Source organism: Lemur catta, chromosome 1 (genome assembly GCF_020740605.2).
Source record: "Lemur catta isolate mLemCat1 chromosome 1, mLemCat1.pri, whole genome shotgun sequence".
Lineage (NCBI taxonomy): Eukaryota > Metazoa > Chordata > Mammalia > Primates > Lemuridae > Lemur > Lemur catta.
Window position 1 is genome coordinate 5743135 of NC_059128.1, and position 27998 is coordinate 5771132.

Consider the following 27998-nt stretch of genomic DNA (forward strand, 5'->3'; position numbering starts at 1 on the left):
GCCATCCAACAAGACAACCCCTTCAAAATAATTTTAATACAAAGGATGCAAACATTTATAAATCAAAAACGTGGTTCATCTGACCCTCTGGGTGTCATGGGAGAGAACGTCACTGAATAAAAACTATGACAACAGCTTGACTTCAGATGGAATCGGACTATTTAAAATTGAGTTTTCAGGAAAAATAGGCACTGATTTCTAGAAGGAAAAATCACTCCTTACTGAAGCTATTTATTGAGCCAATATGGCTGGTTAACATTTTTACTAGTATAAAGTAACCCAGTGCAGGCCTCTCAGACGACGTCAGCTGAAACCAAGCGCACACGGTTGGACGGCAAGTGGTGCTGCCGAGGCTACGGGGAAAGCTGGCTGCTCCCATCCTCCAGATGTGAGGACGGCCCCAGCTTCATCCCAGGGGTCTGGTCCCTTCTTTCCATACTGCAACTGTCTAGCATTATACAAGGTACCCTGCTGCTCACCCACTTAAACTACTCTTCAAGTTTATTAGAAAAACTCTTGTTAAAAAAACAAAGGGAAAAGGCGTCGCGTTATCTCATCCAGGCTGCCCGCCCTAGCCCCCCGACTGGAGGCATGCCAGGTGGGGGGATGGGTGGGGGCACAGGTGGCTGTCCTCCAGGGGGGACAGCAGGAGGTGGGTAGCTAGCCGGTGGCAGGCCCAAGCCTGGAGGAGGATGGGGTGGAACTGCATGAGTTGGGGGCAGACGCGGGGGTGGGGGTGGGAAGTTGGGGTTGTAGGTAGGTGGAGGTGGGGGGTAGCCAGGAGTGGGGGGAGGAATGGTGGGTGGGGGGAAGGAGGCTGGGGGAGGGGGCACAGGTGGTGGGGGTGGGTTGGGGGGGTAGACGTGGGGGTGGTAGGGAAGGTGAGCGGGTGGGCCATAGGCTGGGGGCAGGGCGCCATAGGAGGGGCCCTCAGTCTTCATCATGGACTGCAGGCTCTGGTAGCCCTCTCCAGACATGTAGGAGCTGGTGGTGGACATCCCCGTTATGTAGCTGGAGGGGGGGTGGGGGCGGCGGCCGGTGTGGCAGCGGCGGTGGCTGGTGCACAGGGGCCGGGTGGGCTGGAGGAGGAATCTGGACTTTGGGGAGGTCACTGGCATCCACTGGGCCTGGCGGCTCAGCCTCACCTAAGGCAGCGGCGAGGGGAGGCTTCCGGTCTGCAGAAGAGAGACAAGTCAGTGCCCAGCCCCGGCTCAGTGCGTCTGCTCCCTGTCAAGGGACTGGCAGACAGTGGTGTCCCCCAGGGCCGTCCTTACAGAGGAGCAGGGAGCAGCTGCTACCTCTGTGGCCCAATGTCTGTGCCGTCAGGTATCTCCCCCCACCACCTGTCCGAACGGCCCTCCCCCGCTCCAACGACTCTGGGTCTCCCTCCCTCAGCCCTGGAGCCCCTCTTCCTAGCACAAACATATACACGGGCTCCTCCGTCTTTCTGCCTGTCTCTGCCCCCGGAGACTGAGCCTGGGAGCCAGGGCCGCATCGAATTACTGTCTGCAGCACTGGCATTTTGCAGAAAGCCCGAGAGTTGGTTAAATGAATGCAGTGGCATTTAAAAAATGTACAAGTCTCTGACATTCCCAATGTACTCATCAAAGTAGCAACTTTGGTTCTATTTTACTAAAGAGAAGCTAGATCAAACCCCACTGCATACTCTGTTTTCTCAAAAGATGAGTGCTTGTATGTGTGCGTGTATGTGTGTAGCAGAGTAGGCAGCACGTGGCATTCCTGAGACGCTCCTGTGCTCAGAGCCCACCAGAGGCCTCTCCTACAGTGCTCCACAGCCCACAGCCCACACTCCCTTCCCCAGTGCCTCATCTGACACACTTTGGCCTGTGATCCCTCGGTCACGGTCAGAGCCCTGGACAACGACATCGGAACACCCCACGACGGGTAGCCAAACACTTAGAATGTATGTTCTTTCCCCAACATAGCCCAGAAGACAAATCACAGGGAGAAACTTCTGGTTCCAGAAAAGAACACAAAACAGGAGAAGCAAAGGCCATGAAGAGGGTTTCCAGTTCCCCAAGCACCTGCCCCTGTGTGCTCTCCTGGACGGGGCATGGCCCGGTCTCATGGCTGTGCAGATGGCAACAGCAGGTGCACAATGCTTTCGTTCTCTTGGACAGCTGGCCAAGCGAGGGTGAGAATTTCAGGTTGGCCACAGGTATGTCACTGGGGCTGCCTGTGCCCTACCCAGTCAGAAGGCCAGACACACCTGAACTTAGAGAACCTGCCTAGGCTCCAGAGTTCAGGGTCAGGTGCCCTTTGGTTCTAGAAGCTGACTAAAAAGACCCATGTGTGAAAGCGCCAGCCCCCTTTGATGCCTCCATGTGTCACAGGAGGCTGACACGTTCCCACACGAGCCTTAATGTCACAGCAAGGCGCGTCCACAAACACACTCTTCCACTTTTAAGAAACCAACTCTCGTAACAACTCTGTGGCCTCTTCAGTCGCCAGTGCACCCAGCCTGTCCTTTGGGACTGAGCTGGAACAGGATGTGGTCTCCCCTTAGCACCTCCCTTGTGCATACTAGTTCCTGACATCTGACCGCCACATGCTGCCACCAAACTTCCCCCACTAAGCATCACTGCTGACCTGAACGTCTCTCCCGCATCTTGTGCCTCATGGGAACTGCAGCTCTCTCCTTTCTTCACTGCCCACCTGTGTTGCTGCCTCGACCTTAATAGGTGCTGTGGCTGGCGGGCTCTGCTCGCTCCAACCATGGCCCCCCAGCAGCTGTCTGGGGGCGCTCCTAGGTCCCACTCAAGTCCCAGGCCCGCTCCCAGCGATCCACAGTGGGAGCCCCAGGCAGCAGCTACTGGAGGCTCAAGCACGGGCAGCGGTACTGCCGACTGCCCTGGGTCCCCACACGCCACACGTCTCCTCAGCGGAGGCACAGCCCCTGGCTCAGGAGCAGGGACTGCACTTGCTGAGATGCTCCATAAATACTCAGTGAGAACCGCAGGCATCTTTTTAAGCAAGGTTCATATTAAATTGGGGATTGTGGGATTTGGCCCAAAGTGGAAAATGATGCCTCTGTTCTCTCAAAGCATATATACCTCTGTGATTGAACATAAACAGAACGAAAGTTACTCAGTGGCACATCTGCTACAGGCACACATTTCTATGAGCCACGTGTGCGGGCCAACAGCGCAGCAGACTGAAAGAGCTGTGGCCGACAGGGCGCAGAGACGTCTCTGGAACTGCCATTAGCTTTTGGAAAACACACATCGCCCCGGCCTTCTCTAGTTTAACGCTTTATCTTCCAAAATGGTCCCCCAGTTAAAGAATGCTGTATTCTTTACAACTTTCCTCCTCTGTCCCTAGTGATGTCAGAGAGGCTTCTCAGTTCCCTGTGTACCTGTTGAGAACTTTTCACTCTTTCATGTACTCACCATGTGACTCTCAACAATGGCTTATTCTTCAAAATGCACTGAGAAGACATCCTGCCAACAGGAAGCAGGTGTGAGAGAGACTGGAGTCTAGTATCTACAGCAATCCTGCCTGGATCTGGATAAACGTTCAGCTGGCAGGGTTTTGTTTTCCTAAAACTGATTCTAAATCCATTTATCCTGTGTAGTTCAGCATCTCTGGATGTGAGAGGTCAGAGAATATTCAGATGAACTTAGAATTTACATCCTCAAAATACCTGGTTTGTCAAAGTAAGGACAATTTTTGCAAAATCCTTGCTCATGGCTGTCTTTTAAATCTTGGCCACGCAGTCCCCTTTCTGTGAGTTCCGAGGACCTGCCACATCTGTCCTTCAAACAGGTGACGAGGGCAGCTGGCCAAGCTGCTTCAGCAGATGCTTACCTGGAGGTGGGTGGGCTGGAGGCAGTGGTGGGTGAGTGGTCTCAATTTTGGGGATTTTAGGTGGTGGTGGTTCTAAAAAGAAAAAGTGGATTAAAAAAAACCACTCATACCTTTTTATGTGAAAAAGCATGCCATAAAGAAAAAAGGAAAGAACCTGTACTGCCAGAGAGTCCTTTGGGAGAGAAAGAACAGATATGACCAAGACTTTAGGGGAACTTGAGGAAGGCTCCACATGCCTGACCCTGCTAAGATAACAAAACAAATCCAATACCAAAGAGAGACCCACTGGTCACAGCCATTGCCACATCCATCTGGTTTCCTCGCTGACAGCTGCAGGCAAGGCCTCCAACGTGAGAGCCACAGAGCAGCATCTCAGTGACCAAGTGTCATCCACTGAGTCCTCGCGTGTACAGAGGGTACAGAGACAAGCCTGAGTAGCAACAGAATGTCACCGGGCCCCTCGTGCTCACAAGAGGAATTTCTACTCTTTTATTTTTAGCATATTTTTATTTTCTCTCTCACAAATACTATTTCCAGCTGGCAGCATGTCAGAGGCAGCGCACTGACTGGAGTCAGCAGAGTGACGGCAGCCGATGTGCTCACGGGAGGGAGGATCCACCTCTCATAAAAGCACAAAGCCAGGACAACTCAGAGTGGGAAAAACAGTCTACCCTTTGGGGTCAGGCAGCAGCATGTAACCAGCACCCACAATGACAGTGCTAGGTCTCCCAGACAGGCTACAGGAAGTCCAATCTCTTCTGTTTAAGAAGGCAAACAGCATGCACACTCGATGGAAAAACAACGCTATCTTTCTGCTTGTTTTTATGTTGTGGCTCTTTCTTCCTGAAACATACTTTAATCTGCCTTGTACACCACTCAGATCTGTGTCTCCTCTGGTACTGCTGACCACTTTCGCTTAGTTTCCTTTCTCTCAAACACAGGCTGAATTCAAGGTCCAGGGACCTCTTCTCTCTTTACCTTCTTCCTCAGAGACTGAACCCCCTCTAAGTGGATGACTGTAAACCTACATCTCTGGCGTCCATCTCTCCACCAAAACCACAGGCCATCCCCAGACCAACCAGCCAGCACCTTGCACCCCACCTTTTCCCTGTGTCTCCTGTAACTGGTATTACTCTCACCTCAGGCACCCACCTCCTCCCTCTCTTCTCGCAGCCAGTCAGCTAAAGCTGTCTAGATCAGTGCTGTCCAGCAATATAATAAGAGCCACATATGCACAATTTTAAACTTTCTAGGGGCCACGTTAAAAATTAAAAACAGTTGAAACTAATTTTAATAGTATTTTATTTAACCTGATACGTCTAAATTTTTATTTCAACATGTAATTTAACATAAAACTTTACTAATGAGATACTTTACATTCTCTTTTTTTACAAACTCCTGGAAATCTGGTGTGTACCTTGTGCTGCTGGCGTGTGCATTGCTGCAACCTCACACCATGGGGGGCCAGCGCTGCCTGTCCTCGCTACCACACCTCACTGAGGTGCCTGTAAGCTTCCCCCCATTTCCAACCATGTGTCCTTTTTACTGCTGCCAGGAGACTGTTCTCAAATGAAACTTGGACTCCACCATTCCCCGGCTATCTCCAATGGCTTCCACTGCCTCTGCAAAATCCATATTCCTCCAGGTGGAATCTGTGATCTGGTCCTAACCCACATTTTCGATCCGATCAAAAGCTATTCCCTTTCAACTCTTCATATTCCAGGACTCCTCTCCATTTCCCCCCAAATGCTCAATTCCTTTGCTCACTTGCATCCTTCTACCTAGAAGCTCCATCCCCTGAGCTCCAGCTACTCAAAGGCAACTCTTCCTCCAGGGTCACTGTGGCTTGTCTCCTGCTTCTCTGATAGACCCGCACGTGAGCTCGACCTGACTGCACACTCCACGTGGCATGGCCCACTCTTGTGCCTCACGCTTAACGTCTGCCAACTTGGAGCTAAAAAAAAATTCACCTGTACTGAACTCATGATTTCCCTAAAGATACTGGGAAAAGAAAGAAAGTAGCTTTATCCTAACTTGAAAATCTCACATCAGTTTAATGAATAATTTACTGGAACTAAGAACTAAGCAACAAAGAAACAGAAATGAGTGAATATGACCTGTGCCTTCAAAGAGTTCAGTTTCACAGGTCATACTGACACAGAGACAAAACATTCCTAATTTTCTGGTTCTGTAATATTTCAGATTTTGCTCCCTCCTTCTGTTTATTTCCAATATAGGAACAAATTAACCAACTTTGGGCTCTACGAATGTGAAAAACCCCCACAGCACTCAGAAGAGGCCTGGCCTGCATCAGCAGCAGGGCTGGGCCACTGTGGCTCTGGGTAGCAGCCCACAGCCCACTTCCCACCCTTCACCACCCCCCCCACGCTGCCGCTCTGGGTCCTGAGGGGATCCCCCTGGCCCGGGACTCATGCTGCTGTGATAGGCATAACTAATCTCTAAAAAAACATTGCTGCAACAGTTCTCCATAATTATATTTTATATATGTTACTGAGTTACATTTTTATTGCCAATAAGGTTTTTCGTATTGACACCTATTGTCAGAGTACAACCTAAAAATATATGGTCAGGTGATAAACAGAGATGGCGATGCACTTTTTCTTACAGACAGGGAAATGCTTTCTATGCACTCTATAAGCTTAAATTTTAAGGTCAATTTACGCATGGAAGGAAACAATGTTGGCTAAGAATTTAAAGTTTTGTATAGAGACACATAATACTAAAAAACAAAACATCAGAATAGGATATTACCTGCTGCTTTGTTCTCTTCTTTGGGAGAGACAACCTGTTGCAAAAGAAAATATACAATTGTTAACTGAGTCTTGGTATGGTGAGGAAAAATAAGGATTATCCAGGCATTCCCAGAAATGTGACAGAACATGGCCTCAGATAAAAATTACTTCTGGCCTGAACTTGTAGGACATGGCACCTCATAGATCATCGTTGCTACTTCCTTCCTCTTTCCCTTTTCCAAATCAGACAGAAAGACTCACTCTCAGGAACAGCGGGTTCTTAACACTATTTCTGGCTCTCTACTGCACTTCCTACAGGGGATCCTCGGTTTTGCTGATGTGGGCGCATCCCACATGGCTTCCTGTGGGGGCTGGGCAACAACAAATGGCTTCTTCCCCTGGCCAGGGTTGCTACCATGGACAAAATAGATTTGTGCTCCTACTACTAGAAACTGTTACAAATACCCTGTGTCACTTAAAGAACTCAACGCTCAAGAAGAGCACTGAAGAGACAATTACTCTGGCAGCCAGCATACAGCAGTCAGGACCACTTGGGGTGGAGTGAACACTTCACCCTTCGGGTCAGGCAGCTGCACATAACCAGAATCCACAGTGGCAATGCCAGGATGCAGAAACTATATATCCTAATAGGTTTCAGAGCCCCAGCAGAGAAAACTCAGGCAGTAGGGGCTGGAGGAGGAGGACAGAGCCCTCCTGGTTCTCAGAGAAGCCTTTCCTTGGAGCACATGCAGTCAGACAGTGAGTTTGGGTGAGTTGCCCCCTGCTTCTGGTGTTCAGTTCAATCTGTCAGAAATGGGAAAAGTGCTCAGGTGTGGTGCTGCCATTGGGAAAGCCCACTATGTCCAGCGCCTGCCATGGCTCACTCACCACGGCTCGTTTAGCCTGCCGGGGAGGACTAGGCTGTGGAGAGGGTTTCTTGGGCTGCTGTGCTTGTTGCTGCTGCTGCTGGGCTGATTGCTGGGAGTCCTTCTGCTGGGGTTGGGACGGTTCAGAGCCTTGAGACGGTTGTGACTGTTGTACTTGTGGCACTTGTGGTGTAGGCTGAAGAGATGGGGGCTGCTGCAGCTGATGGGGGGTATGATGAGGCATCTGTTGTTTTCCTTGTGAGTAAAGATCCAGGATTTGGTGGCAGATGTCTAAATGATAGCCAACGATTATATTTAGCACAAATTGATTACTTTAGATAAAACTTTACCTAGCAAAAGAATCAGTTATGATTCCCCTAGAAGGACGAATAAGCAGGAATCACATTTGCAATTTCCTTCATCTTTATTATACACAACACTGGTATGTATTTTTTAGTTCACCAAAACTATGTGCTTGGATAAAGTGAAAACTATATTAAAAATTTTTTAAAAAGATGCTCTGAAAAATTCCTTACATATGCCTATTTGGGAAAATCCATTCTTGGCACTCAAGGTTCACAGGCAAGAATAATCGTAACATGAAACACCATCGCAAGAAAGCTCAGCATGCCCAGTACCTTCCAAAACGTCAACAGGGACATCTTGAACAAACTGCTCCCACCATCTCCTATACATGGGTTTGGAGGTCCATTCTTGTATTTCAAATTTGCACAAACGTCCTGCGAGATACATTACAGCTACTGCTATAATTTCTGGTTCCCACTGTAGTGACAAGGTGGTGCAGAGACTAGTTCAATAAGAAAAAGAAAAAGATTACTTGATTTGTATGATCTAACACTTACGATTAAACAATGCATGGAGATTAGATGCTATATCTAAATGTTAATTTGCTTATTCTCCCTTAAACATGATTAAATAAATTACTATAAATAAAAGAGCAAGTCTTTACTCTTCTAAAGGTATCAAAATAAGTTAACCATAGTTACTAAAAGTTCCTTAAAGAATCAGAAGGATTCTAGCACATTCAAAAATTGCTACATTTCATGAAATACAAATGAAAATGGTTTATATTCTTTAAACTTTTGAAATCCTAGCCACTGAACTGCTTCTTCAAATGAAATCTTATGGGGATGTCAAATATGAGACACTTCTCTGACTGCTGTAGGGTAGGGCTGACAGCAACTCCATCCACAGGCATTTTGCTCCTCACCATGGCACCTCATTAGATTCTGGGCTCTAAGAAGAACACGAGGCTCTGAAACCATTACAGGGAAGTCTATTTTTACAGAACCAAATGGGGTCTAAGTATTCAGCTGCCAAAATTCTCTAGTGTACTGTTTTGGATTTAGGTTTCAAACTGGTGATAAGATTTCAGCATCTCACACCACCATGACATGGCAGAGCAGAAAGAAACCCCTCTGCTGGGAAGCAGATGACCTGAACTTTAGCTCCAACTCTGCCATTAATTGGCAGAGTAGGGGCAAGTCAGTTTCCTCTGATACAAAATAAGGGGTTTGGGTTAAATGAGCCATAAAGTCTTTGCTTATTTTAAAATACTATAATTAAATTAACATTTGAACACAAGTACCTGTCATTTACAAATGTCCATGCCATTTGAACCAGCTTTTGGATTTTGTTTTTATCACCTAGAAATGGGGATAAAAGGTAAATTAATAGCAATAGGAAAAAAAGCTCCAAAAGCAGCCACAAATAACTTCCTATGGAGTCGGCATGATTCTAATACACAGCAAAGAGCTTTAGCCTGGGAAATGAGGACAAATGATGTGGGTCCACATCTTACCTCTGTTCTTTTTCCACATGACCTATACTGAACCGCCATTTATGGGAAACCTGGCTCCAAGGATAATTTTATTAGTCTATTTAAAAAATTCTAACTCATTTTTCTGTCTCTCATATTACTTGTCGATTAGATGACAGAATCTGTTTATGCATAAAAGGAAACAGCATTAGCTGGCGCAGTGGCTCACGCCTGTAATTCTAGCACTCTGGGAGGCCGAGGCGGGCGGGGGGGGGATCGCTCCAGGTCAGGAGTTCAAGACCAGCCTGAACAAGAGTGAGATCCCGTTTCTACTAAAAACAGAAAGAAATTATCTGGACAACTAAAAACATATATAGAAAAAATTAGCTGGGCATGGTGGCGCATGCCTGTGGTCCCAACTACTCAGGAGGCTGAGGCAGGATTGCTTGAGCCCGGGAGTTTGAGGTTGCTGTGAGCTAGGCTGATACCACGGTACTCTAGCCCAGGCAACAGAGACTCTGTCTCAGGGGAAAAAAAAAAAGGAAACAGCATTAATAGCTATGACATTGAATTGTCTGAGCAACCTACTCCTTTGGTACTTTACAAATTGAACTTTGTTTTCCTCTTTTGAGAAGAATAATCTGAGTATCATCATATTATAAACACGTGATTTCAGAATGAAAAAGTTCTTTTAAAAACTTTTTTCTTACCTTTGAGTTGTTTTGCATATTTCAGTAGAAATTGGTATGGATGTTCTACCTGTAAATCAAACTTTATGGTCTGTAGTAAGATTCTCTCCAGGACCATTACTTCTTCCTAAAAATAAATAACAAATGTTGGGATAGTAATTACAATCACAAGTTTCAAACAGCATTAAAAAAATGAGTTTTCTTGTCTATTTGTTATCTCTTCAAGTTATGTTTTAACATCTGTTTATTATTCCTTTTCTCCTCTTTCCCACTCAGGTTTTTAACATGCTCAGAGACACTAATAGATTCTAAGAACTCAAAGTAGGAAGATAAAACAATCACAGGGTTAACTAAAAAAAAGCCTGGAAACAAAATAAAGATCATTAGAAATATTATTACTTTCAATACATACATGACTCTCTCTTTATAAAACTTAGCTTTGCTTTATAGATTCTTTAACTGAATTGCAGTTACTTTCAAGACCCCCATTAAAAAAACAATCCCTGAGGAATTTTCATTGAAAACTTTAAGCAAGAAAGAGATTATGATAGCCAGCTTCACGAAAACTCAGACGTAAGTTGTATCTGCGTGTGTTTACATGTGTATATGTGTACTCAGGCATGAATAGTGTATGTGTGAACAGAGGCACATTATTTTTATATCTAAATCTTTCATTTATTTGAAATTAGCTGTTCCAACATCATTTGATGAATAAGTTATCATTTCCCATTTTATTTAAAATGCTATCTGTTTGTCTACTTCTGTACCAGGATCAAAGGAATATGGAAAGGATACAGTAGTTCCATCATTATTCCTCCTTTTCAAAAAGTTTCTTGTTTTTGCATATTCCTTCTCACCGAAATTTTAGTGTCATTTTACTTAGTATAATCCCAGAAAAAAAAAAGCTATTGATATTCTGATTGGGAACTCATTGAATTTACAGAGCAATTAGGGAAAATGGAGATTTTAACTATATTGAATCTTCCTGTCAATATTTGTTTATTTATTAAAATCTGTTCAGTCCTTTAGTAGTTTTAAGTCCTCTCTACCCCCAACAAGGTTTCTACAAGGTTTCTCCTTGGATATTTAACTGTCGCTATTGTAAATGAAATCTCTTTTATTATGCTCTCTAACTAGTTAATGTCCCTCAATTGGTACTTCTTAAATTCAACCACTGTACAGCCTGACTGTACGTAGCACTTAAAAACAATGTAAACCACAATCAAGACACTGTGGAGGGCCGGGCGCGGTGGCTCACGCCTGTAATCCTAGCTCTGGGAGGCCGAGGCGGGTGGATCACTCGAGGTCAGGAGTTCGAGACCAGCCTGAGCAAGAGTGAGACCCCGTCTCTACTAAAAAAATAGAAAGAAATTATCTGGCCAACTAAAATATATATATACAAAAAATTAGCCGGGCATGGTGGCGCATGCCTGTAGTCCCAGCTACTAGGGAGGCTGAGGCAGTAGGATCGCTTGAGCCCAGGAGTCTGAGGTTGCTGTGAGCTAGGCTGATGCCACGGCACTCACTCTAGCCCGGGCAACAGAGCGAGACTCTGTTTCAAAAAAAAAAAAAAAAAATTTAAAAAAAAAGACACTGTGGAGGAAGAATTAGAATTACTTATTTGGCATCAGAGAAGAAAGAACTTTGTAGAGGATTGAAAATTTCATCAGCAGTTGCATAAACCCATTAATTCCAGTAGACATGTAGGTAACACGCTTTCATTTAGAAGTATGGCATTACTTCATAGCATACAAAATGATTCTATGATGATATTTATTATTCCAAATAACATGGCAAGACTAAGGTTTTTCTACCCTAGTTTCCCAAGTGTTTTCTCATGAAAGCTTTTTAAAATCTTATACACTTTCACACAGTACGAAAAAAATCTGTTTTTTTTTTTTTAATTCACCTGTTATTGTCACTACCTGTTTCCCAGAAGCTTCAACATTTCCTCTAAATTTAGAAACAATTCTTTTACCAAGTGTACCAATTGGTTTCCAGGCTGTATCCCATTTAGTGTCACAAGATAGCCCAAGGCCTGCCCTTTCTCTGTGTTAAATATTCAATTAATGGGGGTAATTATAGGCTTTTGAGCAAACATCATTCCTCAGGGAAGCTTTCCCTCAACCCCGTATTTCTCTGGGAGACTTGTCTGGGTCTCTGGGTAGAATGCTGTTACAGCATCTTTAAATGATCTTTTATAGCATTTACCATAGCTCATAATCAAAGTTATTGATATGATTATTTGATTAAAATTTATCCTGTCACTCAACTGTAAAATTCATGAGAGCAAAGACCATGTCTATTTTGCCAAGTGTTTTATGTCTAGTGCCTAACATAGTGGCTAAAATATTTGCTACATACATGCAAAATTAAAATTGTTGGGAAAAGCTACACAGTTAAAGCAAAGCCATTATAATTAAGGCAAAAAAAAAGTTCCATGTGATTCATGATCTTATTTTTCCTAAATACTTATACTGCCTCCCCCAAATAATTGCCTTCCTTTCTGCCAAGGAAAGCATCCTCCATAATGTCTTCACTGCTCCCAGATTTAGGGTGCTCTCCTTTGGTCCCTATTCCCCAAATCATGTCTGGGGAGGCTGCACACGGCAGAGGAGAGGGGCAAGTTGCGGAGCCCTCTTGCCCATTCAGGTCTAATTGGTAAGGCACTCCCCCTTCTCCTACTCTCTGGGGCATTGTAGCTGTAGAACCTCTACTTTACTGTGCCTGGACCAGGTCTTGGTTTTCTGATTTGATGATACAGTGGGTACAAGCTCAAAGTAAAGGGGGACTTCTCCAAGGCACCCTGGGACAGTACACATAAACTGCTGCCACATACCCTCACCCTGCCATGGTCCCAGATCTGTGTGATGTCTTACCCTTAACCACAGCTTGTCAGCCACAAGGTTCACCTGCCCCATGACCAAGACTTGACTGAACCACTGCATGTCTCCACAATGGTCACATCAGGGACACAGAGCCTCTTGATTTAGTAAAAATCAAATACCCATAGGCGTCAAAAACTTTATCTAATGGTTGAGTTTTTGATTATTGTTAATATGAGTTCCTAATAGGTTTAAAGTTTTATAAATAGGCTAATAGATTTATAATTAAGTTTAAGCACAGAATTACACTGACAATACCTACAAAATATTAGTGTTAATCATAACCACAATAAGCACAAAAGCATCTCAGGCCCCTGTTAACTACCCAAAGCAATGAGGAAATGACTACACATTTTATATACGCATATATAAATACTACTTGGCAGAGAGAAGGATAACAACTGTAAGACAACCCAAGCTAGTTAGAAAAAAACAAGACCATGACTGGTGCCGAACTTCATCGCCTTAGCTGTAACTATGATTTTGAATTTTCCCCTATAACATTAGTCATTTACTCCCCAAGTACCTGCTGAATGCCTCCTCTGACCTGCCACTGAACTAGGCACTCCCCCTTTTCCTATTCTCTGGGGCATTGCAGCTGTAGAACCTCTGCTTCACTGTGCCCGGATCAGGTCTTGGTTTTCTGATTTGATGATATAGTGGGTACAAGCTCAAAGTAAAGGGGGACTTCTCCAAGGCACCCTGGGACAGTATACACAAGCTGCTGCCACACGCCCTCGCCCTGCCATGGTGAGCAAAGACACAGTCTTTGCTCTCATGGATCCTACAGTTGAGAAGAGGAGAGAGTTATGTGTGATTATTTGATAAAAATTTATCTAATGGAAACTTAAATGTATAGTACTAAGTGAAAGAAGCCAATCTGAAAAGGCTACATCCTGTTTGATTCCAGTCTGTGACATTCTGGAAGAGGCAAAACTATAGAGATAGTAAGTAAAAAGCTCAGTGGTTGCCAGGGGTTAGAAGGGAGGGAGGGAGGGATGAATGGGCAGAGCACAGAGGATTTCTAGGGCTGTGAAAATACACTATATGATACTATAATGGTGCACACATGTCGTTATACATTTGTCCAAACCTACAGAATGTAAAAAACTAAGAATGAACCCTTAATAAACTATGGACTCTGCATGATGATGTGTTGATGCAGGCTTATCACGTGTAACAAATGCACCCCTCTGGTGGGGCATGCTGTGCATGTGTAGGGCAGAGATCTATGGGAAACCTCTGTACTTTCCACTCATTTTTGCTGTGAACCCAAAACTGCTGTAAAAACTAAAGTCTTAAAAAAAGCTATCAATTATAAACTGTGATAAATGCTATGAAGGATAATTAACAGGTGCTAGAAGGGTTACAACAGGCAGACCGTGGCAAGAATGGAGGTGGAAGAAAAATGCCATTGGTTCCTGAAAGTGGTATTTTTAGAACACAATAAATGCATGTGTTCAATTATTTGAGCACCATTTGCTAACATTGGCAGAGGTTGTGGGGAAGGAATAGGATGGATGGTATGACCAGTATCAATCTCTGGGTGTCTGAAAATGCTGCAAACGTTAATCCTTCTGATATTCTTGGGAAGCAAAAGACACACAGCATATATAGGCATCTGCACATGTACATGTAGCATACGCACTTCTGTTTGACCCAGAAGCTGGCTGGAGATGTGACCCTACCATCACCACCAAACTAAGAAGTGGAGTGCTAATGGCAATGAGAGGATTTCTGCTCCTATCCATAAAACATGTTATTGTCTCTAAAGTGCTTAGAACACTACTAGACACATTAGGAAGGACCACATGAGTGTTGGCTACATTATCTTCCCTCCTGTCTTACAAAAGCAAGCAGTACCTTCTACAGAAGGCCCTCGTAGGAGCTCAAGGCACTGGCAGACACAGGAGCCAGAGCCATTGCCAACATAAGGAACAGTTTCCTGATGCTACCCCGAGAAATCAAGATTTGAAGGCAGTAAGTTATGGTTCTTACCTTTGGGTCATCTCCAAACTGGCCAAATTGTACATCATTTAATAAACTACGAGCTGTTTTGATGATATCTTTACATTTTTTTGGTGTTTCTTCTACTTTCCCAGCCAGAAACAGACAACAAGCTCCTGTCACCTAAAAGGGAGATAAAAGCTCTTGATCTTTGTTATCAAAGATCAAACTGCTGGCACATTGATCTTGAATTTTGCAGCCTCCAGAACTGTGAAGAGTAAGTTTTTGTTGTTTAAAAATTACCTAGTCTACAGTATTTTGTTACAACAGCCTGAACAGACTAAGATGCTGTTCTTCCAGCTGCCTCAACCCTGGTTCAGTTCCTGTATCAGTGAGGTCTGCACCACTCTATCTTCAGCTTCTCTTCACCCACTCCAATCTCTCTCACACCCCACTCTCCTCACATAATCCCAATCACACTGGATGTCAGCCACTATGCCAGGGGCACAAAACTGATTCTGACGTGGTTTTCTCCTTTAAGAACTTCACAAACTAGTAAGGAAGATATGAATACAAATCTAAGTAAAATCTTTGCACCCTGCCCCCCCAGAGCCAAAACAAACCAATAAAATGACCTTCCTGTTAAGTCTAATTATGTCATCTTCTTCATGAAACCATTCAATCACTTCACTGTTTACCTACTAAAGTCAAATTTCTGCATTCTGGTATTCAAGGCTTATCATGGTCTGACTCTGCCTACCCTTCCACCTAGGGTCCCACTGTTCCCTTCCTGCCAAAGAAAGCTCCTGGCTGGGCTGACAACATGCTTGGTGCGTCCCCTTGCATCTACTTACGTTGGTTTCTGTTGGACTACTGACCTAGCCCATCTCAGCACATCTATGCTCTATGTATCTTCAAGGCTTAACTTACCACTGGCATCTTCTTCTTAGCATTTTTCCTGCTTCCTCTAAGATGCAATTAATCTCCCCCTTGAATGCCACAGCCCTCTATCTGTACCTCTCCCATGGCCTCACTTTCTCCCATGTATTCTGTACTTGTCATACCACCTGTCCTGGGCTAAAAGCTACTTGTGGCAGCTTCCCTGTCTGGATTTCCTGTAGAGAATAAGAAAATGTGCAGCGTCAAGGAGAAACTGAAGATTGAGTGACATAGCATAGAGAATTTCCATCCCATATTGCTTTCTTGGTCTTTGTTGGGTTTCAATTATAAGCCCAGATTTATCTTGTGAAAGGTAACAAGGAAGTGAACTTTAATACAAAGTACAAGATGACTATGGTCTATGCTAGCCTAAATGAAAAAAGATTTGAACACGGTTAATTGGAAAAAAACAAAGTTTAAATCTGATTCTGTTTATATCTAGTATTTACCATATAAAAATAAATATTTTCTCGAAAATATGATAAAAAGAGAGACTATAATCAATCCACAAAACTGTGTGGAAATAATAACATATGACAGAGAATTACAACAAAATTCAAACACTTACATATCTTGGGAATTGCTTGAAGGAATGAAACATATAGAAGCGATGAAAATAAATTATTCCAGTTGCCAGGGTATCATAGTGTCTGTTGTTCTGGTTAAGGACTCTAGCCAATAACTTTATAGGTATGCTCTTAGTTAAATGCAAGAAAACAATAAGGACAAACAACAACAATAAAAAAATCAGTGGTAAACAGTATCAGTGGCAAAGCAGGCAGATAGGAATCATGGCGTGTTGGAATTCCGGTACATGAATTAGCGAGTTGAAGTTTTATGCTTTTATAAACCTTTAGAAACACTTCATCTATGATCTTAATGGGTGCCTGTTTTCCTTCTTGGTGGCCACAGGCTCAATGGCTAAGTCTACACTTTTGAATGATAAACCTAAAACAGAAAAACCCCTGAAGAGCCAGGCAAAGCAGAAACAACATTTAAATAACACATATATTTAAGAACTGTTCTGGTACAGAGAAACTTCTGTATATTTTGTCTATGGTATCTAATTTAATTCCTGGTGGCAGTGGTGGGAGCCTATGTACAACAGATTCCAAGGAGTCAGGATACAGCCCCAAACGTGTTCCCACATCAAAGATGAACCGAGCCCCCTCTCGGCGGTACCGGGCCTCAGTGGCTGGATCAAGTCCTTCGAGTTGTGAGGGTGTATGAGCCAAGTCTTTCTTATCCCAGTACCAACATGGTTTTGTGTGGTCCAGGTTTGCTGAAGTTACTGAAGGGCTTGAATTTTCTTTATTCTCCTTCATTTATTGAAGTAGACTTGTTCTTTCCAAAAGGTTCTCTGAAAATGTTAGAATCCTAAGACAAAGAAAAGAAAGCAAAGTTGGAAAGGGATACTCCACACTATAAGCAATCCCAATCATTATAAACAATCTACAACCTTAGATTGTACCTGATTTGGGATTAAAGTTTCCCATAGAAACTACACTAATCAATTGCCCAAGCTAACCTCCAAGGCCAATTTAACACATACTATAAAGTGACCCCAGTGCTAATAAATCCCAAACTTCACGGTAGTTTAAAAGGAAAGCATTTCCTCCCTCTCTTTTTCTAAAGGATGAAAGCTGTTTGATAAAATCTTGGAAACTTAGTACATCTCACTTCCCTTCTGTTTTTCTTCACCAGACAAATAGTTCTCTCATGCTGGCCTAGATTCCATTCTTCAATCAAACATGGGCCTGTCTTAATCCTCTACAAAGATTTATGCTCCAAAATTATTCATCTCTTCCATCCCGCACTTGATCAAATTTTCCCTTTTTTATTTTGATTTCTACTTAGAAAAGCCATGGGACTGGGTTAATTCACATCTACACAAGTCACTGAATTGAAGAATATAAACCAGGTGTGGGTGTAGTGATTCGGGGGAGTAGGTGGGAGGAGGCAGTCCGTGAGGGAAGGAGTTCCTTTAAATTGTTCTTGCTTTCTCATCCTTTTTCCTTTCTTTCATTCAAAATAAAGAGATTCTCTAAAAACTCCATGTTGAGAGAAGAAAAAAAACAAACAAACAACCTGAGTCTCCCATCTAGAGGCTATTCTAATAGGTAAATTGTCTGTAAACTGGATCAGAGACAATAGAAATTTTCAATAGGGCAGCAAAAGGGTTCCAAAAGAGGTGGCTGGAACCAGGTTAGTCTGGTTACCCAAAAAACCAAACCAAAACAGCAGCAAAGCAGATCTGTGGCCAGGGTCCCCATTAGTTCACCTTTTTCTGTGTACCTGCCTCATTTCTGGTGGGAAAACGGACATGGCAGTGCTAAGAATTCTCCTCCTTGCACCTTGAAGCTCTAAAGAGTGGATCTTTAGATCTTTCCTCCAAGAGGAAGAATTAAGTACCTGAAGAAAAGCAATCTGCTTGAACTAATAACTTACATTTTTGTGTGTGATTGATTAAACTGAGCAATGTTGGAGGGCTGGAGGAGGAGAGACCAGTTAATTAAAAGCCTCAGAACAATATGACCAGTTCATAATCAGATATCATACTGAAATGTATTTCTCACATATTGGATTGGCAAAAATCCAAAAGTCTGCCAATTTACTCTGTTGGCAAGGCCAGGGAGAAGCAGGTAATCTCATACGTTGCTAGTGGGAGTATGAATTGGTACAAGTGTCACAGAGAGGAAGTTGGCAATATCTAACAAAGTGACACATGCTCTTTGACCTAGCAATTCCACTGCTAGAAATCTACTCTGAAAATACCATCACAATTATAAAACAACATATGCACAAAATTATTCACTGCAGTGTTATTTATAATGGCAAAACTATAAACAATCCAAATATCCATCAAAAGGGTAGAAAGAAATATGGTACATGAATATGACAGCATACCATGCAGCTATTAAAGAGAATGAGAAAGACTTTTAAGTACTGGATGGAGAGATCTCCAGGGTTAGCAAGGTTAGGACAGTATGCATAGTATGTTAGCACCTATGTAAGAAAAGAGGGGAAAGAAGAATAGACATCCCCAGCTTTTAAAAAACTAAAAAAATGTTTACCAATACGGAATGGGGAAGAATAGAATGGAAAATATAGGGATGGGAACAAGACTTCTCTGAGCATATGTCTTTTTATATAGCTTTGACTTTTTACAAAACTTTTTGTTTTAAAATAATTGTAGATTTATAGAAGAGTTATAAAGATAGTAAAAGAGGTTTTGTCTATATCCTTCAGTCAGCTTCCCCTAATGTTAATATCTTCCATAACCACGGTACATTTATCAAAACTAAGAAATTAACTTTGCTACAGCGTTATTGAGTAACAGGGCAGATGACATCAGAACTTGTTTCCGCTGATGTTCACCATCATCTCTTGGTTAAGATAGGGTCTGCCAGGTTTCTCGCTGTAAGTTAAATAAATAATATTTTTCCCTTCCCATTTTCTGTTCCTTTAGAAGCAAGTCACGAGGTCCAGCCTACACTCAAGAACAAGGGGAATTAAGTCCCACCTTCTGGACGTAGAAGTATCCAAGAATTTGAGGACATATGCTAAAATCACCACAGTAATAAGTAAATATTTTGGGGGAAATATTTTACAATGCAAAATACAATGCAAATACCTGTTTCTCCTTAAACTTTCATCTACCAACTTTAGCATTCATTTGAGGATTTTGCCTGCAACAATTATTGTGGTGCTCTAATGGTGATTTTCTATTTCTTTCACTCCTTCAACATTTATTATTTGGAATGCTTTTGTAAGAAAGATTTGTTCCTTCTTCCCCATTTATTCATTCAATCATTTCTTTTAGCATGGACTTGTGGGGTCTTATTCTTTGGGTTATAACCCAATACTATAATATCATTATTTATTTTGTTGCTCAGATTGTTGCAGTGTGGCCACTGGGTGCTCTTTCAGGTTGGCTCCTGAGGCCTTTTGAATCATGTAAATATTTAACATAATCATGAACTTAACTAAAAATAAAAGCAAATCCTAAAACTCAAAATAAACCCATTGTACACCAAATGGGCAATATAAACACACAGAAAACTATTTCAATTAACTTCTGATCTTGTTACATCCTTAGTGAGATACATTCTAAGGACAAAAAGAACTGCAAAGAAATCTTAAACTTCATTAATGCACTGTTAGTAGTAGCATTAATATCATAATTTTCAAACATTTTTTGTATATTGCAGGATAAAGCAAATATGTAAATATGTTAACATTGTTAGGAACCAAGATTTCCAGTGCAAAGGAAACAAATACAGACATGCACAAGATCAAAGGTTAAAAAGATCAAATTAAATCATGGTTAAAAATATAGACATGTATATCCCAGCTCTGTCAGTTTCAAGTACCAAGAAGCAATGACATCCCTATAAGGGACATGCCTAATACCAAATCTTAGTTTTTCAATATCATCACCCTCTAAAGGAAGCAGGCTTCTTTCCAGACTGGGGTAGGGGCCTGCCTGGGACGTACTCAGACTAATCACAGCTTATCAAAAGACAAAGGAGCCAGTATGATGGGTGCCCACCGGACAAACTCTGGGTAATTTGAAGAGTAGAAAGAAAAATGACTGTGGCTGATTGTAAAATAGGGAATAAACAATCTGTGAGTCCATAGTAATATTAATATATAAAAAGAATAAATCTACTTTGCCAGCACTGGTAATAACCACTGTTAAAAAAAAAAAAAGGATCTTTGTCTTAAAATGATCAAACTTGGTATCACTAATAGGGTGATAACCTGCCATTAAATACCTTCTGATGTGATGCAATGTGAAATAAATACTACCTACCTATGTAGTCTTCTGGCCTCCAAAAAGCTTAACCTAAATTCAAGCAAGCTTTTAGACCTAACTTTCAGTTTATAGTAACTACTGGAGGTAGAAGAACAAGTTAAATGGGACAACAAGGAAACTATCAGTCACATCCAGAAGGTGGCACACTCTACTAGACAACTGACCTGGTCTCTTCAAAAAAGTGAATGTATGAAAAAACAAAAAGATGGGAGAGACTGTCCTCGATTTGAAAAGGCTAAAGAGCCCTAACAACCAAATGCAACATGTGAACCTTAATTAGACTGTTTTTTTTAAAGCTATAAAAGAAATTTCAAACAATTAGGGAAATTTTATTTATTATAAATATAGACTATATATTAGAGGATACTAGGAAATTATGTCAGTTAATTTTCTTACGGGTAATGATACTGTGATTACATAGGAGAATGGCTATTCTTAGGAGATGCACGCTGAAGTATTTCATGCAAAGTGTCATGTTTGCAACCCACTTTTAAATGGTTTAGGTAAAACACAATCACATGGCAAAATTCTAACATGTGTCTAGTCTAGACCATAGGTAGAAGAGTAGTCAATGTATTATTCCTTCATGTAATAAAAAGTAGGGAAAACAATCAGATGGGACTGCTTAGGAGACCAGAACTCCTTATATCCTTACCTCTTCTAGGTCAGAATTTCTTAATAGCCAAGGAATATTTGCTTATGTGTGGGTAGTGATTTTATAAATTAAGGCATTTTTAACTGAATTATAGCATACAAAAAGAAAAGTGCACTAGATATAGGTGTATAGTTGATTAATTTTCACAAAGTAAACACACCTGTGTAACACTATCCAGTTGAGAAACAGACTATTACCAACATCCCAGAAGCTCTCGTCAGTCCTTTCCTAATCACTATCCTTCTAAAAAGAACTACTACCCTGACCTCTACCTCCATCATGAGTTTTGCCTGTTTTTGAAGGATTGTGCAATGATGCAGTGTCACTCTTTCACAGCTGGGCTTCCTTTACTCAATATTTTTTGTGAGATTAATCCCTTCTGTTGCGTAGAGTAGTATTTCTTTATTCTCATTGCTGTATAGCAGTGGTTTTCAACCAGGGGCAATTTTGCTTCCCAGGGGACATTTGGCAATGTCTTCAGACATTTTTTGGTTATCATAACTGGGGAGCTGCTACTGGCATCTGGTGGGTAGAGGCCAGGAATGTTACTGAACATTCTGCAATGCACAGAATAATCTCCCACAAGAAATTATCTTGTCCAACATACCAAGAGTGCTAAAGTTAAGAAAGTTTGCCATGTAGTGTTTTATTCAATAACACAATGTATCTATCCATTTTACTGTATGGACATTTGAGATGTTTCGGTTCTTGGTTATTAACAAGCATAAAATATTTATGTACATTTTAGCAGGACAGAAGGCAACTGGTCAACTCACTGAGGGAATCAGCATCTTAGCAATTTATTCATGGTACACTAGTTGGAAATCACTACTTTAAGACACCTAAACCTAACAGCTCTCCATGTACTTTTTCATTCAAATATTTGCTATGCATTTACCATGGGCCAGGCCCAAATGGCACAGCAGAGAACAAGACAGGCAAGGTCTTTGCCTCACCAGATCCTTACATTCTAGGGGGAGAGGCAAAGAGAAACAAATATGTAAATATTGGTCAGAGAATAATACGTGCCATGAAAAATAATAAAGTATGGCAAGGGAAGAGAGAGTACTTTGGTAGGGGCTGTAGAGGAAGCAAAAAGATCAGTTAGGAGACTACTGTAGCATTTTAAGTAATACCTAATACAGGCATGTCCCTGCACACTGGCAGTGGGAAAAAGAGGGGAGTCATAATTGGCTATGAGGCAAAGAATCAAAAAAGATGATTTCAAGTTTGACTGACATAGAACAGTAATACTAAAAAGAAAAATGGGGAAGACACAAGAAATACCTGGTTTTAATGGGGGAGGGGAGAAAAAGAAGAATTTGGTGCTACAAATTTTAGGTTTGAAGAACTTGTAAGATACTTGTGTGGAAATATCTTTCAGACAGATAAATAAGTCTGTTGAAATCTGGAAAGAACTTATCTAATTGTAATACATCTAGAGAGATGACAACTATTAAGTCACAGTGACAGAGGGAGGAGAGTGAAAAAGGAGGGGCCTGGGGACAGAACTCTGATGAACTTGTAGCATGTAGGAAGAATCCCTAAAGGAGAGAAAGGGAAGGAATGGCCAAAGAGGCAGGGAAACTTTCATCCTTAATTGCATAAGAAACCAAGGGATATCAGCTTTAAACCAGAGGTGGTAGTCAACAGTGACAAATGCTACAGAAAAACTAAAAGACAAGGAATTAAGGAAAGGTTAGTTGAATCAGTCATTAGTTGTTTATTAGAGAGACTGAAGTTGATTGTGGTGATGGTTGCACAACTCTGCAAATACTAAAAACTATAGACTTGTATACTTTAAACGGGTGATTTACATGGTATATGAATTATATTTCAATAAAGTGATACACATATATAAATAAGAGAATATTTTTAGAAGTACAGTGGGGGAGAAGGAAAAGTGCAAGCGGTGATAAGGAATGAACAGGCTATGAAACAGGTTATTCTTTTTAGGCATCTGTTGCTCATAGAGAGTGACAGGATGGAATAGCAGTGGGTAGGTTTTGTTTCTTATTTTTTTCAGCATAAAGGAGAATGAAAAATGTCTGCAGCCACAAGGAAAGGAATCACTAGAGTAGTCTGAACAAGCCATTGAGAGGGGGTTAATTGGCCAAGGGATAATTCAAAAGAATGGTAAAAAAATTAACTTTAGGAAGTTCTTTCTCTGAGAAGGGAAGGAAAAGTTTGAGAAAGATTTAAAAAAAAAAAAAAAACTCTTTTGGCTGGGCACAGTAATCTCAGCACTTTGGAAGGCAAGAGGATCACTTGTGCCCAGGAGTTTGAGGTTGCAGTGAACTATGATGCTGCCACTGCACTCCAGCCTAGGCGACAGAGCAATATATATGTGTATGTGTGTATCTATATATACACACACACACATACATCTTTTAAGGGAGAGGAAGTAACTTATAAAGATCTCAGAGTTCCTCCATTTTCTCTGAGAAGTAGAGTATCAAGACATCTACTGAGAAGAAGGGCAGAATGGGAAAAAATGTTAGGTATAACCCAGTAGGGATGAAATCATAATGGAAAAGAATCTCAGTCACTCTGGTTCATGCGTATAAACCCAGTGTGCTTTAAAAAGCTAAGGCGGGAGGATTGCTTAAGGCCAGGAGAGTCCAAGACCAACCTGGACAACATAGTGAGACCCTGTCTCTTAAAAAAAAAAAAAAAACACACACACAAAAAAATTAGCTGGGCATGGTGGTACACAAATTCTTGAGCTGAGTTCCAGCCTGGGCAACAGAGTGAGACCTTGTCTCTAAAAGCAAACAAAAAAAGAATCTCAGTCCGCAAATAGATAAATATCCAAGTCTGTTTACCTTGCTATCATTGGCCAAACTCCATGCTAATAATCTCAGTCCCTTTAGACTCTGGGGCAGAATGAAAATACATGAAACAAAATGAAAAAAAGTGTACATAAATAGAATAGAAACAGTCCTGTAAATCACATATCTCTCTGAAAAAGTTCTTGCCTCAGTTCTATAACCCTGTTCCTGATTACTTGCCAATTATTTTTTCACAAGACCCTAATGTTATAAATTTTCTCATTAGCAGTTTGTGATTACTGTGAAAATGACTGGGATTTATGAGATCCATAAAATGAAAATCTCTCCATAAACAAGCAGCATGTCAAGATATTTTAGCAGCACCTTTCAGGAATGTGCTTTAAGTATATCATTTTACATGATGAAAGATTAAATACATTTTCAACATTTAGAATTATGGAAACAACAATAAAGTTCACTACTCAATTCTTTCAACAAGTACAGAAATTCCCTCTTAATAACCACAGTATGCGGCCACTCACTGACCTTGTTTGGCCACTTGCATGAATGAGAACTTTCTAGTTTACAAAGCAGCCTATGGCATTGTTGGGTATTAATAATTGGTGTTCACATAATTTCTGTATTAATCTTGTATTGATTTTTATCTGTTCTGTTCATTCCCTAGATCTGCTACATAGATGGCACAAAATAATGAATGAATGAAATCTGCCTTTTAGCAACTCTCTGTAACACTCACCTAGCTCCCTAAGCCTTGAAAATACATTTCCCTTATCTACTGATTGCTTTTCAAATATGTGAAGACAATTTTTACATTCCCTTCTCTTGTCCAGGGTAAACAAATCTAACCATTTTTCTCAATGTGGTTTTTAGTGTTTCAAGGTCCCCCCAAATATTAGCAATCAAAATGGAAAAAATACTCTTTATATGATCTGCATAGTACATGGGGGGAGGGAGGCTACTAACACTTAGCAACATGTTCATTGTGTGTCCACTGACTTACAGTGTGCTTGCAAGGTATATTTTCTTTCTTTTTTTTTTGGAGACAGAGTCTCGCTCTTTTGCCCTGGCTAGAGTGCCATGGTGTCAGCCTAGCTCACAGCAACCTCAGACTCCTGGGCTCAAGCAATCCTTCTGCCTCAGCCTCTCGAGTAGCTCGGACTACAGGCATGCGCCACCATGCCCGGCTAATTTTTTCTACATATTTTTAGTTGTCCAGATAATTTCTTTCTATTTTTTAGTAGAGATGGGGTCTCACTCTTGCTCAGGCTGGTCTTTAACTCCTGACCTTGACCTTGAGCGATCCACCCGCCTCAGCCTCCCAGAGTGCTAGGATTACAGGTGTAAGCCACTGCGCGCGGCCGCAAGCTATATTTTCTTACCCTCACAACTTATCACTGAGAAAATGGAGCCAAAGAGACACAAAACAACTTGCCTAATTCACACAGCTATCAAACGGCAGAGCCACAATCTGTCTTACTTTAGACTAAGATACAGTCTTCCCTCAATGCAGACATCGCTTTGCTTCTGTAAATGGAATATTATTACATCCTAGAACCACTTTTGTCAAGCCAGCTCTTCCTCATTTCAAACATGTACAACTGAGTTTTTATAAATTTAAACACCCCCAGTAAATTTATATTGTCAGTTTTTTCCCCTATTATTTCAGCATTTAAGAACACTTTGAGTGTCATCTAACATACAAGCTAATTATCACTACACAGTTTGAATGTATTTATTAACTTGAAAAGCATGCTTCTTACATATTTAGAGTTGGTAATAAAAAAGTATTGGCCAGAGTAAGGGCAAGACCAGAGCCCTGTAGCATTTCTCTAAAGACCTCTTTCCAGGCTGATACGAACACATTACTCAACACTTTGGCTTTGGTAATCTGAGTGGATATAAATCCATCTAACTATACCTTATCCAGTGTATATTTATCTCTTGTGTCTACCGGGATAGAGAGATTATGTTGAGTGTCTTAAGGAAACCTAAATGGACTTATGGCCAGCAAGCCTCCATTCACTATCAGTCTAGTAAGCTTGTAACAAAAGGAAATATGATTTGTGTCACCTGACCTTTTCTTACTGATGTTCCACTAATTTGGGGGAATCAGATCTCCTTTCCCAAGTACTCACAAACTCTTTTTGCTCTCCCAACAAGACTGTAAAACAGATTATGAAAAAGTTCTAGCATCCAAGAGCCACCTAATTGCTTGCTGTGAAAACTGAGATATTTACCAGACTCCAATCTTCTGCTATTAACTGTACTTTTAGGATTTCTCAAGAGCTTTGAACAATGATTTTACAATCTTATCTGCAATTACTCTGCTATATAATTTATCTGAGCTTGAAAATATAAATTAGACTGAACCCAGTTAGATATTCTTTATAAGCTCCTCAATTGCCTTGTATTTAATTCCTTTTGATTTTGTCTGTCCTTAGGCAGTTTTAGAGCAAACAAGCAGAAAACATTTTCTTTCCTTTTAGACACTTAGCAAATTCATTGCTTTCAAACATAATCTCTTGAAATGAACTAGCTCATTTTATAGGCCAAAACTATGACCATTTTTTTCTTTATGACATTCAATTTTAGAAGTAGCATTTAAAATTTAAGAACCTCGTTAACAACTATGTCTCTTTATTGCTTGTTGGTGCAAACTACATTTTCAAAATGGAACAAATGTTAAGCGTGATATGAGCAAGAATCAACTAATATGCTTGAATAATCCACACAATATAATAAAAATGAGACAAAAGGGGGGAAAACCCTAAAATTAGATGCCAATGGTAGTCATTCTGAAAAAAATAAGACAATCCTTGATAATTATTACATTTATAGTCAAGACTACTTAACGGGTAAACATCCTAAGGACACTAATAATTGTAATCAAAATGTCCGTCAATACTACTACCACTACCATCATCCGTCCATTTTTTCATTCAGCAATATAGAGGGCTTACTAAACGTCATGCAGTGTTCTAGGTGCTGAGGATTGAAAACTCCGCGCTTTCATTCTAACAACATCACTAACGCAAACCTTTAGTGGGCACCCACAATTGCAAGGCACCGTGCCAGACAGCTGTAAAGAGCGATTTAGAACAGGCTACACAAACATTACCAAGTTGGCCTTAAAAACATAAAAGACCACCCTTTAGAAACGCTATTTAAAGTCGTTCCTAACCTCAGATGACTTAGCGTAAGCTCCGCTTAACTGGAAATCCAAATTTAGGGAGTGGTACCGAGCGTACTTTGTGCAGATAATAGTTTAAGAGCTTTTCGATAACCTCTAGACTTACTTACGCCCCAACTTTTTAAAGAATCATTCCTCCCGTAAGAAACCAAATCAACCACTCAGGAAAGGGTAGGAAAGGACGATGTCTCGGCAAGAACGAATCTAATCGCGGAAGTGTCTTTTCCCCGTTCCTAGTCCCACCCTTGTTAACGTGGCTCTTCAAACTCCAAAGTCGGAGTACCCAGACATGAAACAATCTCCAAAGTCTCAGGCCTACCTAAGGTTGGGACCGACACACCGCGAAATAATTGGGAAGATGCGGGTAGTCTGTGGCTGTGAATGGGCGCGTGGGTGCAAGACCCCTGCCCGTTTAACACACATGCCAGAAAGTCCCCGAACTCTAACCGCCCCCCGCTGCAAGGGCCGCAGCCAGTTCCAGGATCCGCCTGGCCTCGCTGTCCCGCCCGGTACCTCAGACCTTCTTCCAAAGCCCGCCCCACAGCCCCGCGTCGGCCGCTAACTTCAATGTGCAATGGGGGTTATCGGAGGGAGGCGGAATCCGGAAAGAGAAACTCCGCCAGTGGATGGTGGCAGCTGACTATACCCCACTCCAACCTCCAGGTACGCGGCAGGTGGGCGGCGCTGCCCGCAGTCGGTCGGTCGCTTACCCCTCGCCTCAGGCAAGCCCCTTAGCGACGTCTCTCCTTGCCGACTGCGGCCATCTTGGATGTGGAATGTCGGGGACCTACGTCATCACGCTGCGTCTCGCGACGAAAAACAAGCGACGAGAGGGGCGGTGAGAGTCGGGTGCCT

The 27998-nt window shown here is 41.8% G+C and overlaps 1 protein-coding gene across 1 annotated transcript; it reads right to left on the reverse strand.

Annotated features, from left to right (window-relative positions):
- Nucleotides 1-16: 16 nt before the first annotated feature.
- CCNK (cyclin K) lies at nt 17-27996 on the reverse strand. The gene is given in 12 exon segments (XM_045561006.1): nt 17-1022; nt 1024-1175; nt 3829-3900; nt 6601-6634; nt 7470-7738; nt 8086-8255; nt 9057-9114; nt 9938-10043; nt 14800-14931; nt 16256-16337; nt 16816-17064; nt 27854-27996. Coding segments are annotated over 11 exon segments (1746 nt in total). The 5' UTR covers nt 17013-17064; nt 27854-27996; the 3' UTR covers nt 17-548.
- Between the last annotated feature and the right edge of the window lie 2 nt (nt 27997-27998).